General features: G+C 49.3%; 2 protein-coding genes across 2 annotated transcripts in view; one reads left to right on the top strand and one right to left on the bottom strand.

The window, feature by feature from the left end:
* LOC149439082 (uncharacterized) overlaps positions 1-4,518 on the top strand; it is a 76,986-nt gene extending 72,468 nt beyond the window's left edge. Inside the window, exon 2 of the mRNA XM_089659484.1 lies at positions 1,817-4,518. Coding sequence (XP_089515610.1) covers positions 1,980-3,404 — 1,425 coding nt within the window. The 5' untranslated portion in view covers positions 1,817-1,979 and the 3' untranslated portion in view covers positions 3,405-4,518. The remainder of the gene's footprint in view (positions 1-1,816) is intronic.
* LOC149439083 (NACHT, LRR and PYD domains-containing protein 12-like) overlaps positions 1-14,783 on the bottom strand; it is a 98,353-nt gene that overhangs the window by 21,852 nt on the left and 61,718 nt on the right. Inside the window, exon 13 of the mRNA XM_089659476.1 lies at positions 13,620-13,784. Coding sequence (XP_089515602.1) covers positions 13,620-13,784 — 165 coding nt within the window. The remainder of the gene's footprint in view (positions 1-13,619; positions 13,785-14,783) is intronic.

Genomic DNA, 14,783 nt, shown 5'->3' on the forward strand with positions numbered 1-14,783 from the left:
CTATCTGTGAATCAAGGGGAATAGACACCCGGTTAAGAAACAGGGCGGATTGCATCAAAGCGCTACGAACCACTGATCAGACCCCTGCCCCCCAGCTATACCCTGGGACCTCAAACCTGAAGGTGCAGTAAGCGAGGTGGTTAATCTAAGCCCACCGATGATGCTGGGTCAGCCCTTGCACTCTTCCCGGACCGAGGCCTATCCAGTCAGAGTGCAGCAATTTGAAGGTCCTCCCAATGCACAGGGGGAACGGACTTTAGGGGAACGGGTAGTTTGGCATGTCCCCTTCACCCCGGCAGAGATCCGCACTATTCTGGCTGAGCTCCCGGACTATCGAGTCAATCCGAGAGGATTTGCTCGAATGTTTGGACAAAACCAGTTCAGCTATGGTATGAGCGGGTCAGATTGTGCGCAGATCCTGCGGGCAAAGGTGGGCATGGAAGTGGCCAGTACAGTGATTGCAGGGTGCTCTATAACCACTCATGAGGAGATGACTTCGGGGGGCAAAGAGTTCTGTACACAGCTAAAGGCAAAGCTTCCAGAAATGTATGGTGCTACCTCTACTACGGACATGATGAAGCTCACCCAGGGTCCTAATGAGGAAAGCGCCTGCTTCTGGCGCCGTCTCAAGCAGACGGCACTGGATGCGGATCTGGAAGTTGGACCTGATGCTCCAACTGAAGGGGTAAAGGTGACCGCGACGCACATTCTGTTGCGGGCCAAATTTTTGGAAGGCATCAATATTAAAATTCGGGAAAGGCTGGTTCTAGCCCGACCCGAATATAATGAGATGTCTATCCCTGCTATCCTTTCCACTCTTGCGGCAATAGAGAGGGAAATGGATAGAAGAAAACAGGACAAGGCCAAAGTTCTTATGTCCCAGACCCCACACGAAAAACCAAGGGATCTGGGTCACAGGAAGGATAGGCCCCCACCCAGGTGCTTCCAGTGCCACCAAACGGGGCACATGAGGAGGAGCTGTCCCCAATTACCTAAAGGTAGGTGGCAGTTCATTCCTGATGAGTCCTCCGCCCCTATGACCACCATGGTAAGTAACTCCTATGAATTCTCATAGGAAGTTGACAAATCGGTGTCGGCCCAGATCCATCTTTTTCTAGAGGAATTAAAATATCCCCTCCCTTACCTCACCGACACCGGTGCAGCCAGAACGGTCTTGCGAAAACAGGACATCCAAGGCAAGGTACCCCTCTCAGGGGAAAGCCCTCCTAACCCCCACTAACCTCAGTATTAAACGATGCACTATTCTTAACCCAGCTTCTCTTCTTCCTGTATTGGAAGATGAGAAGGGGGGGGAGGACAGCAATGACAGTGCTGAATTTTGCAACACGACTAACAATACTAACACCTCTTCTGCTAACATGTCTTCTTTGTCCACTATTAACCTCTCTTCCAAAGGACACGACTGCATTTCTTTGGTGGAACTGGAGTCAGCGGCGACACACCCCATATCACCCCGAGAGTAGCGGTAAGGTTGAACGTCTTAACGGAATCCTTAAAAACAGGATCTCCAAAATCATGGCCGATACCAAAAAACCTTGGCCTGAGTGTCTCCCCATTGCCCTCTATTCCATCCGGAATGCCCCTCGGCAACCACATGGGCTATCACCCTACGAGGTGTTGTTTGGGGGACCTCCCAAAACAGGGTTGTACTTTCCTCAACAGTTGTCGTCTTTGCATTCACAGCTTACAGGTTATGTGCAATCTCTGCAACGGGAGCTGCAGAAGATACACCATCGGGTTCGCGAATCGCTCCCCGATCCAAATGCAATAACAGGTGTTCTTTCTATTGAGCCAGGTGATTGGGTCGTCCTAAAGAAACATCAAAGAACCGGACTCGAGCCACGGTTCACCGGACCATACCAAGTCCAGCTGACGACACCTACCTCACTCAAGCTCGAGGGACGAGACAACTGGGTGCACGCAAGCCACTGCAAGAAGCTTTTCAGCTACACCAGAGAATGAGGGGTGTCATTTTTCTTTTTCTTTTTGTTTGTATGTCTTACATGTGTGTGAACGGAGGAAAAGACGGCAGATACCCCAACCTTTTATTTAAAATGCACCTGCGTTTAGCCAGAACCGCCAACAAAACCAACTGTTGGGTATGCTCTAAGCCCCCACCCAGTCATCACATGTCCGCAATGGCCGCTGTTCATGCCCTATATGACATCCGCGTCGGCATGAAAAAGCAAGGGACCCCTGGTCAGCCCCCACGTAGACATTTGTCGGTAGAACTTAATGACACATTTTTAGCAGGTAACATCAGTTTCAGCACCAATATTAGCTCTAGCTCCTGTAGGACCCTCGTCAGTCCATTATGGGTAACTGGACAGCTAGGCAGCCCTCAGGTGTGCTTTAACATCAGCTTTGGCACAGGTAACAAGTTTGTTGGGACTACCACCTGTGAGGGAGGTATCACTGTCAATCTGACTAACCAGACTTCCCTTCTGATTAACCACACTGACCGACCAGACCACGTGTGTTGGAAGGACGGATGTGATGTGCAGACTGAGGGTGCAATCCCCCAGTCTGTGCAACTGTTGCTCAGTGCCAGAGGCCGAACGAGGAACTCCTCCTGCTCTGCTCTGACAGGTCCATACTATTTTCTGTGTGGTTCGGCAGCCTATAGAACATTTCCCCAGAACGCGAAAGGTTCGTGTGCCCTCATAAAGCTAGTCCCAGCATCCTATGTAGTGATGGATCATGAAGAGTTGATGGTCCACAAGAAGGTAAGGATGGCAGGGAGAGTTCGCAGGGAGCTGTTCTCTGAGGGCGACCAAGCATGGGCTTGGTTCCCCTCATGGACAGGATGGGGAATAGAACTTATGAAGCGCCTGAACAATTTTTCTGTCATCGTGGATAGTATGTTTAACGAGACCGTAGAGGCTGTCAGAGAAATTGCCCAAGAACAACGGCAGATGGGAATTTTAGTGCTTCAGGAGAAGATGGCCCTTGATTACCTTTTAGCCGCCAAAGGGGGGTTCTGTGAGTTCATCGGAGAGGATTGTTGTACTTGGATAGAAGACACCGATGACAAGGTCCAGGCCCATATGGACAAAGTTAGTGAACTACAGGGAAAAGCTAGAGCTATAGCTAGTGAGGGTTGGAATCCGTTCAAGGGTTTGGGAGGATTGGGAGATTTCCTGTTCTCCATCGGATCTTGGTTGAAGGAAGTGGGAGTGTATGTCCTGATGCTTCTCTTTTTCATCTGCCTTTTATATGCCGCGGTGAGATGTTCCTGTTGCCTCATCGACCGTGTAAGCCAAGCTCGGGCAGACGACCACATCTCCATGCCCGCTCCTGGGATCCCACTCCAACCACTGATCGGAGGAAGACCTCACCAACCAACCACCTTCTCTACAGATTACGTCCTGGTTTCCCTCTAATTTATCTCCCTGAAGACCACATTCTCCAAGACCTTCAAGCAAGCTTCAAGCCTCATCATGGTTTGTGTCTGCAATTTGGAAAACTGTCTGGGTCGAGATCAGCCTTGTGTGGCCCCGTCTGCAGGGGTAATTTGAGAATCTGCTGCTGGATCTCCCCAGACCACCGTGGGATCACAAGCCTTATTCATACCACAAGTCTGTTTGTGGTTTTTGCAAGAGCCTTCCTGTAGTGAAGGTTCCAACGCTCTTGAGGATCATTGCTTCAATCAAGCCTGTTTGCGTCGAGTTTGCGTCGGGTCTTGTTGTTTCAGGTACCCCGTGGAGCTTTATTCTCAGGGACAACTACAGGAACTCTTTGAGGTTTGAGACTACACCCATCAAGCTGAAGAAGATCAAGAAGGGACACGAGGAGAATATGATAAAACAGGAGGGAATGTCATGGAAATTTTGTATTGTTGGTCGAACTTTAAATGTGTCATATATTCGTGTTATTCATATGTCTCTGGTGTGTATAATTAAAGCTCTGAAGGCTGCAATTGGGCCATGCGCATGTACAATGTATGTATTACAGTACTCAGCTTGGTAATGGATGAGATGGCAGATCTGCGCTTATAGACCGGCGTGTATACCACCACAGCATTCAATGCGAATGTCGCTGGCGGTAGACCGCGGGCCTGTATCCACATATCAGCAGCATAGTACCACATGGGCTTCATAACGCAAGGCGCCAAGCGGTATGAACTCCGCGTGTAGGCTTATGCATATCTTACAACCCATTACCAATCTGAACTGTATCTGGATGGATGTGTTTTAATAAAGATCGTATCGGGCCCATCCAGGTACAGACTGGTGTGTAAGGGAATACTTGTACTAAGGATTTGCATGCCAATGGAAGCTAGTAGGACAGGAAATATGACCTCAGAAGGCTCATGGGGAGGGAAGGGGAGGAAGTCTGCTGACCTCAGAAGGCTCATGGGGGAGGACTAGTGATAGATAATAGGAAAGGCTATGCTCCAATTGGAATGTATATCCTGTGTATAGGCACTCCCCATTGCATTGTTCGGTGGGAGGGGATTGACTTTATTCATGTGGGGGGCATGTGTGTATTTTTAATAAAACAGAGCTGAGTCTGAAACCAGCCCTTATGTGAATTCAACCATCATCCTGAGAGTGTCGTTTGATCATTTTCAGGGTAACGGAGCTCCATCCCCACAATTCAACAGCAGCTAAAGTATTTGGATAAGCAGGAATCGTGTAGTTTGGCTGCAGTCGTGGTAAGCGAGATTCGCACAGCCTTATGGGGGATTTCTGCGCATCCAACTGCGAGTACTCACGGTAAGGAGAAATTCGTTAAAGCGAATTTCCAAGACAGTAGTAATAGGGAGATCCCCTGACACTGAATAGTAGATGTGTAGTAAAGGGGATCTCCTGACACTGAATAGTAGATGTGTAGTAATGGGGGATCCCCTGACACTGAATAGTAGATGTGTAGTATTGGGGGATCCCCTGACACTGAATAGTAGATGTGTAGTAATGGGGGATCCCTGACACTGAACAGTAGATGTGTAGTATTGGGGGATCCCCTGACACTGAATAGTAGATGTGTAGTAATGGGGGATCCCTGACACTGAATAGTAGATGTGTAGTAATGGGGGATCTCCTGACACTGAATAGTAGATGTGTAGTAATGTGGAATCCCCTGACACTGAATTGTAGATGTGTAGTAATGGGGGATCTCCTGACACTGAATAGTAGATGTGTAGTAATGGGGGATCTCCTGACACTGAATAGTAGATGTGTAGTAATGGGGAGATCTCCTGACACTGAATAGTAGATGTGTAGTAATGGGGAGATCCCTGACACTGAATAGTAGATGTGTAGTAATGGGGAGCTCCTGACACTGAATAGTAGATGTGTAGTAATGGGAGACCCCCTGACACTGATTAGTAGATGTGTAGTAATGGGGGGATCCCTGACACTGAATAATAGATGTGTAGTAATGGGGGATCCCTGACACTGAATAGTAGATGTGTAGTAATGGGGGATCTCCTGACACTGAATAGTAGATGTGTAGTAATGGGGGATCCCCTGACACTGAATAGTAGATGTGTAGTAATGGGGAGATCCCCTGACATTGAATAGTAGATGTGTAGTAATGGGGGATCTCCTGACACTGAATAGTAGATGTGTAGTAATGGGGGATCTCCTGACACTGAATAGTAGATGTGTAGTAATGGGGGGATCTCCTGATACTGAATAGTAGATGTGTAGTAATAGGGAGATCCCCTGACACTGAATAGTAGATGTGTAGTAAAGGGGATCTCCTGACACTGAATAGTAGATGTGTAGTAATGGGGGATCCCCTGACACTGAATAGTAGATGTGTAGTATTGGGGGATCCCCTGACACTGAATAGTAGATGTGTAGTAATGGGGGATCCCTGACACTGAACAGTAGATATGTAGTATTGGGGGATCCCCTGACACTGAATAGTAGATGTGTATGATTGGGGGATCCCTGACACTGAATAGTAGATGTGTAGTAATGGGGGATCTCCTGACACTGAATAGTAAATGTGTAGTAATGTGGAATCCCCTGACACTGAATTGTAGATGTGTAGTAATGGGGGATCTCCTGACACTGAATAGTAGATGTGTAGTAATGGGGGATCTCCTGAGAGAGGCACATCAAGCTGGGCAGCGGGCAGAGGCACATTGGGCAGAGGCACATCAAGCTGGGCAGCGGGCAGAGGCACATCGGGCAGAGGCACATCAAGCTAGGCAGCGGGCAGAGGCACATCAAGCTGGTCAGCGGGCACCGGCACATCAAGCTGGGTAGCAGGCACCAGGCCAATAGTCATCGGGTCATCAGGTTGAACAATGGGCATCGGATCATCAGGCTGGATAGCAGGTATCGGGTCATCAGTCTGAATAACTGGCATCGGGTTATCAGGCGGAGTAGTGGGCACCGGATCATTAGGCTGAATGGCAGGTATCGGTTCCTTAGGCTGAAAAACGGGCATGGGTTCCTCAGGCTGAATAACGGGCATGGGTTCCTCAGGCTGAATAACGGGCATGGGTTCCTCAGGCTGATTAATGGGCATGGGTTCCTCAGGCTGATTAACGGGCATGGGTTCCTCAGGCTGAATAACGGGCATGGGTTCCTCAGACTGAACAACGGGCATGGGTTCCTCAGACTGAACAACGGGCATGGGTTGCTCAGGCTGAATAACGGGCATGGGGTCCTCAGGCTGAATAACGAGCAGGGGTCCTCAGGCTGAATAACGAGCAGGGGTCCTCAGGCTGAATAACGAGCAGGGGTCCTGAGGCTGAATAACGGGCAGGGGTTGCTCAGGCTGAACAACGGGCAGGGGTCCTCAGGCTGAATAACGGGCAGGGGTCCTCAGGCTGAATAACGGGCATCGGTTGCTCAGGCTGGATAGCCGGCACCGGGTCATCAGGCTGGATAGCCGGCACCGGGTCATCAGGCTGGATAGCCGGCACCGGGTCATCAGGCTGGATAGCCGGCACCGGGTCATCAGGCTGGATAGCCGGCACCGGGTCATCAGGCTGGATAGCCGGCACCGGATCATCAGGCTGGATAGCCGGCGCCGGGTCATCAGGCGGAGTAGCGGGCGCTGGATCATTAGGCTAGATGAGATCCTCAGGCTGAATAACGGGCATTGGTTCCTCAGGCTGAATAACGGGCATGGGTTCCGCCGGCTAAAAAACGGGCATGGGTTCCTCAGGCTAAAAAACGGGCATGGGTTCCTCAGGCTAAAAAACGGGCATGGGTTCCTCAGGCTAAAAAACGGGCATGGGTTCCTCAGGCTAAAAAACGGGCATGGGTTCCTCAGGCTAAAAAACGGGCATGGGTTCCTCAGGCTGAATAACGGGCATGGGTTCCTAAGGCTGAATAACGGGCATGGGTTCCTCAGGCTGAATAACGGGCATGGGTTCCGCAGGCTGAATAACGGGCATTGGTTCCTCAGGCTGAACGGGCATGGGTTCCTCAGGCTGAATAACGGGCATGGGTTCCTCAGGCTAAAAAACGGGCATGGGTTCCTCAGGCTAAAAAACGGGCATGGGTTCCTCAGGCTAAAAAACGGGCATGGGTTCCTCAGGCTAAAAAACGGGCATGGGTTCCTCAGGCTAAAAAACGGGCATGGGTTCCTCAGGCTAAAAAACAGGCATGGGTTCCTCAGGCTGAATAACGGGCATGGGTTCCTCAGGCTGAATAACGGGCATGGGCTCCTCAGGCTGGACAACGGGCATGGGTTCCTCAGGCTGGATAGCGGGCACCGGGTCATCAGGCAGGATAGCCGGCACCGGGTCATCAGGCTGGACAGCCGGCACCGGGTCATCAGGTGGAGTAGCGGGCGCTGGATCATTAGGCAGCGGGTCATCAAGCCAAATGGCAGGTATCGGTTCCTCAGGCTGAATAACAGGCACCGGATCATCAGGCTGGATAGCGGACACCGGATCATCAGGCGGTGCAGCGGGCACTGGATCATTAGGCTGGATAATGGGCAGCGGGTAATCAGGTCGAATAGCAAGTATCGGTTCCTCAGGCAGAACAACGGGCGCCGGGTAAGCAGGCTGGATAGCTGGCATCAAGGCATTAGGCTGGATAACGGACACCGGGTCATCAGGCTGGACGACAGGCATCGGGTCCTCAGGCTGGACGACAGGCATCGGGTCCTCAGGCTGGACGACAGGCATCGGGTCCTCAGGCTGGACGACAGGCATCGGGTCCTCAGGCTGGACGACAGGCATCGGGTCCTCAGGCTGGACGACAGGCATCGGGTCCTCAGGCTGGACGACAGGCATCGGGTCCTCAGGCTGGACGACAGGCATCGGGTCCTCAGGCTGGACGACAGGCATCGGGTCCTCAGGCTGTACGTCAGGCATCGGGTCCTCAGGCTGGACGACAGGCATCGGGTCCTCAGGCTGGACGACAGGCATCGGGTCCTCAGGCTGGACGACAGGCATCGGGTCCTCAGGCTGGACGACAGGCATCGGGTCATCTGGCTGGACGACAGGCATCGGGTCATCTGGCTGGACGACAGGCATCGGGTCCTCTGGCTGGACGACAGGCATCGGGTCCTCAGGCTGGACGACAGGCATCGGGTCCTCAGGCTGGACGACAGGCATCGGGTCCTCAGGCTGGACGACAGGCATCGGGTCATCTGGCTGGACGACAGGCATCGGGTCATCTGGCTGGACGACAGGCATCGGGTCATCTGGCTGGACGACAGGCATCGGGTCATCTGGCTGGACGACAGGCATCGGGTCATCTGGCTGGACGACAGGCATCGGGTCCTCAGGCTGGACGACAGGCATCGGGTCCTCAGGCTGGACGACAGGCATCGGGTCCTCAGGCTGGACGACAGGCATCGGGTCCTCAGGCTGGACGACAGGCATCGGGTCCTCAGGCTGGACGACAGGCATCGGGTCCTCAGGCTGGACGACAGGCATCGGGTCCTCAGGCTGGACGACAGGCATCGGGTCCTCAGGCTGGACGACAGGCATCGGGTCCTCAGGCTGGACGACAGGCATCGGGTCCTCTGGCTGGACGACAGGCATCGGGTCATCTAGCTGGACGACAGGCATCGGGTCATCTGGCTGGACGACAGGCATCGGGTCATCTGGCTGGACGACAGGCATCGGGTCATCTGGCTGGACAACAGGCATCGGGTCATCAGACAGCAGGTTGGCCGATTTGGATACTGGCAGGATGATACTGGTTGGAAAGAATTTTCGCTTCTTCTTGGGTTTAGTTACTGAAGCACAGCAAGTAAATGCAGGGCTGTAAATGGAGGGAGCAGCTGAAGACAGAGAAGAGCTGGAGGATGGAGCAGAGGAGGGAGCAGTTGCTACAGAGGACTTCTTGATGGGGATAAAGGCAGGATAGGTGCAGCGAGTGGGAACAGGGGACTGACATGCGGTTGATAGCAGGGCATAGTGGGCTGTAATTGGAGGTGCTGTGGGGAATAGAGGAATAGAGCTTTGAGAAAATGGATTAGAAGCAGGACTGTTTGTTCCAAGCTGACTGAGGCTGGGTGTAACAAATCTGTCCATGTCTGTAATACCGGTTGAACAAAGCTCAGCTTACACATAGCCTGTCTGACCAAAGACTGCACTGCGTTTATACACTCCACAAGCACGTGGTGAACATGCTGAATAATGCTCAAAGAAGCAATCCAGATTATCCTCCAATAACCAGACCAGTGACTCTACTTCATCTGTACTGATTGGCGGAGAATAGTCATCCCTGCTTTCAGGGGTACTGGATGAAGCCAACTCGGCACAAGCCTGGATCAATGGCTGCACTTCAGAGAACTCCGTGTCCTGATCTACTAGGGAATGAGCGACCCGTGTGCACTCTATCAGCTGATCCCGGCCCACTCCTTCAGAGTCTGATAGCCATATTCTCTGTCTTCTATTACTAGCCAAGAAAAGAACACAACCTCCTCAGGATGCATCCTTCACAAACAACAAGCCAAGATGGCTTCCCTGTGCAGTTACTTCTGGTCAGGACTGGCCTTGGTGTTATGTCAGTAACCCGGATATGACCAGAGATGTGTGGACCGACACAGGGAATATCAGGCTTCAGGAGCAATGTAAATAATATAATTTATTGTAAGTTACACTATTATACAAATCCGCACAGTGCAAACAAAGCCTAAATAACCAAAAACCTTCACCCAATATATAAGTACAGCAATCAAGCGTCGTCAGGCTAGCCGGGGTCATACACAGGAGATCAAGCATGGGATGCAGAGGAAGAAGAGCAGGTAACAGGTAGCAGAGGCTCATGGGAACAAACACCAAGGCCCTGCTTGTAGGACTGGTTACTGTTTAAATACACCTCCTAGATCAGTCTCAGTTGATGACTTGATTGCAGGAGGTGAGATCATGGCTGCTGAAAAGGCACCAGCTCCTATGTCCCGATACTGCAACCAGCGGTGAGTCCTTTCCTGATACTGAATAGTAGATGTGTAGTAATGGGGGGATCTCCTGACACTGAATAGTAGAGGAGTAGTAATGGGGGATCTCATGACACTGAATAGTAGATATGTAGTAATGGGGATCACGACACTGAATAGTAGATGTGTAGTAATGGGGGGATCCCATGATACTGAATAGTAGATGTGTAGTACTGGGGATCCCCTGACACTGAACAGTAGATGTGTAGTAATGGGGGGATCCCCTGACACTGAATAGTAGATGTGTAGTAATGGGGGGATCCCCAGACACTGAATAGTAGATGTGTAATAATGGGGATCCCCTGACACTGAATAGTAGATGTGTAGTAATGGGGGATCTCCTGACACCGAATAGTAGATGTGTAGTAATGGGGAGACCCCCTGACACTGAATAGTAGAGGTGAAGTAATGGGGAGATCCCCTGACACTGAATAGTAGAGGTGAAATAATGGGGAGATCCCCTGACACTGAATAGTAGATGTGTAGTAATGGGGATCCCCTGAAACTGAATAGTAGATGTGTAGTAATGCGGAGACCCCCTGACACTGAATAGTAGATGTGTAGTAATGGGGGGATCCCCTGACACTGAATAGTAGATGTGTAGTAATAGGGGATCCCCTGACACTGAATAGTAGATGTGTAGTAATGGGGGATCTCATGACACTGAATAGTAGATGTGTAGGAATGGGGGATCTCATGATACTGAATAGCAGATGTGTAGGAATGGGGGGGGGGGAATTCTCAAACACTGAATAGTAGATGTGTAGTACTGGGGGATCCCCTGACACTGAATAGTAGATGTGTAGTAATGGGGGGATCCCCTGACACTGAATAGTAGATGTGTAGTAATGGGGGATCCCCTGACACTGAATAGTAGATGTGTAGTACTGGGGGATCCCCTGACACTGAATAGTAGATGTGTAGTAATGGGGGGATCCCCTGACACTGAATAGTAGATGTGCAGTAATGGGGGATCTCCTGACACTGAATAGAAGATGTGTAGTAATGGGGAATCTCCTAACACTGAATAGTAGATGTGTAGTAATGGGGGATCTCCTGACACGGAATAGTAGATGTGTAGTAATGGGGGATCCCCTGACACTGAATAGTAGATGTGTAGTAATGGGGGGATACCCTGACACTGAATAGTAGATGTGTAGTAATGGGGCATCCCCTGACACTGAATAGTAGATGTGTAGTAATGGGGGATCCCCTGACACTGAATAGTAGATGTGTAGTAATGGGGGATCTCCTGACACTGAATAGTAGATGTGTAGTAATGGGGGATCTCCTGACACGGAATAGTAGATGTGTAGTAATGGGGGGATACCCTGACACTGAATAGTAGATGTGTAGTAATGGGGCATCCCCTGACACTGAATAGTAGATGTGTAGTAATGGGGGATCCCCTGACACTGAATAGTAGAGGTGTAGTAATGGGGGATCCCCTGACACTGAATAGTAGATGTGTAGTAATGGGGGATCCCCTGACACTGAAAAGTAGATGTGTAGTAATGGGGGATCTCTTGACACTGAATAGTAGATGTGTAGTAATGGGGATCCCCTGACACTGAATAGTAGATGTGTAGTAATGGGGGATCTCCTGACACTGAATAGTAGATGTGTAGTAATGGGGGATCTCCTGAGACTGAATAGTAGATGTGTAGTACTGGGAGGATCCCCTGACATTGAATAGTGGATGTTTAGTAATGGGGGATCCCCTGAACTGAATAGTAGATGTGAAGTAATGGGGGATCCCATGACATGGAATAGTATATGTATAGTAATGGGGAATCCCCTGACACTGAATAGTAGATGTGTAGTAATGGGGGATCCCCTGAACTGAATAGTAGATGTGTAGTAATGGGGGATCTCCTGACACTGAATAGTAGATGTGTAGTAATGGGGGATCCCCTGACACTGAATAGTAGATGTGTAGTAATAGGGGATCCCCTGAACTGAATAGTAGATGTGTAGTAATAGGGGGATCCCCTGACACTGAATAGTAGATGTATAGTAATGGGGGGATCTCATGACACTGAATAGTAGATGTGTAGTAATGGGGATCCCCTGACACTGAATAGTAGATGTGTAATAATGGGGGGGATCCCCTGACACTGAATAGTAGATGTGTAGTAATGGGGGATCTCATGACACTGAATAGTAGATGTGTAGTAATGGGGGATCTCATGACACTGAATAGTAGATGTGTAGAAATGGGGGGATCCCCTGACACTAAATAGTAGATGCTTAGTAATGGGGGATCTCATGACACTGAATAGTAGATTTATAATAATGGGGATCCCCTGACACTGAATAATAGATGTGTAGTAATGGGGGAATCCCGACACTGAATAGTAGATGTATAGTAATGGGGGATCCCCTGACACTGAATAGTGGATGTACAGAAATGGGGGATCTTCTGACACTAAATAGTAGATTTATAATAATGGGGATCCCCTGACACTGAATAGTAGATGTGTAGTAATGGGGGGATCCCCTGACACTGAATAGTAGATGGATAGTAATGGGGGATCTCATGACACTGAATAGTAGATGTGTAATAATGGGGATCCCTGACACTGAATAGTGGATGTACAGAAATGGGGAGACCCCCTGACATAAAGCCAGCCAAAGGTGGAATGAAATGAGGCTGTTTCAGCAGGAACTGGACAAATTCAATCCATTTATGGACAGGCTTGTTGTACCAAAGTCAATCTCGGGATCAGTGATCTTTGTATTCTGCTGGTAGGGAAGGATCTCTGTGCTCCCTGCAGGCAGAATACAATAGAACTCCATGAGAGATTCTCCATCAACACTCTTTGTGTTAATGGGGGATCAAGCAAATTCCATGTCTTCATCCCGTGGTTGTATGTCCTGCCTAAGGCACGGATGTTGATGCCAAATAACACAGATGTGTACAGGGCACTGATTACTGATTGCAGTCGGATCGGAGTCCTGTATGTATGACCTCCTACACTCTCTTCTATTTTAATAAATATCAGGATAAATGTAATTTTGACATTTATAAAACTTTTTTAAAAAGTCTATTTCATATCTGATAACAGAGTGTGATAAGGTTCTAACATTAGACAGCTGTACATAATTGGCTACTTAGGAAGTCTAAAAATTGGATCGATTTTGTTTACAATATTAGAATTTTTTAATAGTTGGAATGTTAATCTGTCCCAGAATATGATTGTCTCAGTCAGTCCTGTTATACTCACTGTAATTCCTCTATCCGGCTTGTTGTCAGAGCCGCCATCAGATCCCTGAAATGAGGACCCCCCAGATTGTTCCTAGACAGGTCCAGTGTCCTCAGTGTCGGGTTATTTCTTATTCCAGATGCCAGGTGGGGGCAGGAACTGTCTGTCAGGTGGTTATAGGACAATCTGTATTAGAGAAGAATGTTACCAGAAGGAAATGAATCCCCCCCCCCCCCCCCCAGGAATGAATGGAACTATTCTCTACATGGATGGACCTCATTTCTCTTTATTGGAATCCTTTATATTTGATCACTTTATAAATCTCCAGGAAATAGAATTTTCTAAGACAAATGTTATAATGGAGTAGACCCCCCAATATTGTCCTCCATGTGTAGAGACGGTGATATCTCCATACACAGGATGAGCACAGAATACCACTGACATGACTCGTATTGTGCTATCATCTCCTTGTGTATGGACCATGAATGGGATCAGCAGACAGTGTGAGGCCGGAATCAGCATTGCTAGTGATTGGACGGGAGGATTATATCTGATATTCTATTTATCTCTGCTGATTAGAGCTCTGTACTCATAGGAAGTCATGGGGATCCCCTGACACTGAATAGTAGATGTGTAGTAATGGGGGATCCCCTGACACTGAATAGTAGATGTGTAGTAATGGGGATCCCCTAACACTGAATAGTAGATGTACAGTAATGGGGGGATCCCCTGACACTGAATAGTAGATGTGTAGTAATGGGGGATCCCCTGACACTGAATAGTAGATGTGTAGTAATGGGGAGATCCCCTGACACTGAATAGTAGATGTGTAGTAATGGGGGGGGGATCTCCTGACACTGAATAGTAGATGTGTAGTAATGGGGGGATCCCCTGACACTGAATAGTAGATGTGTAGTAATGGGGGACTCCCCTGACACTGAATAGTAGATGTGTAGTAATGGGGGGATCCCCTGACACTGAATAGTAGATATGTAGTAATGGGGGGACCCCTGACACTGAATAGTAAATGTGTAGTAATGGGGGATCCCCTGACACTGAATAGTAGATGTGTAGTAATGGGGGATCTCCTGACACTGAATAGTAGATGTGTAGTAATGGGGGATCCCTGACAATGAATGGTAGATGTGTAGTAATGGGGGATCTCCTGACAATGAATAGTAGATG

Source organism: Staurois parvus, unplaced genomic scaffold (assembly GCF_062004578.1).
Source record: "Staurois parvus isolate SC_StPar_1 unplaced genomic scaffold, SC_StPar_1.0 ptg001161l, whole genome shotgun sequence".
Lineage (NCBI taxonomy): Eukaryota > Metazoa > Chordata > Amphibia > Anura > Ranidae > Staurois > Staurois parvus.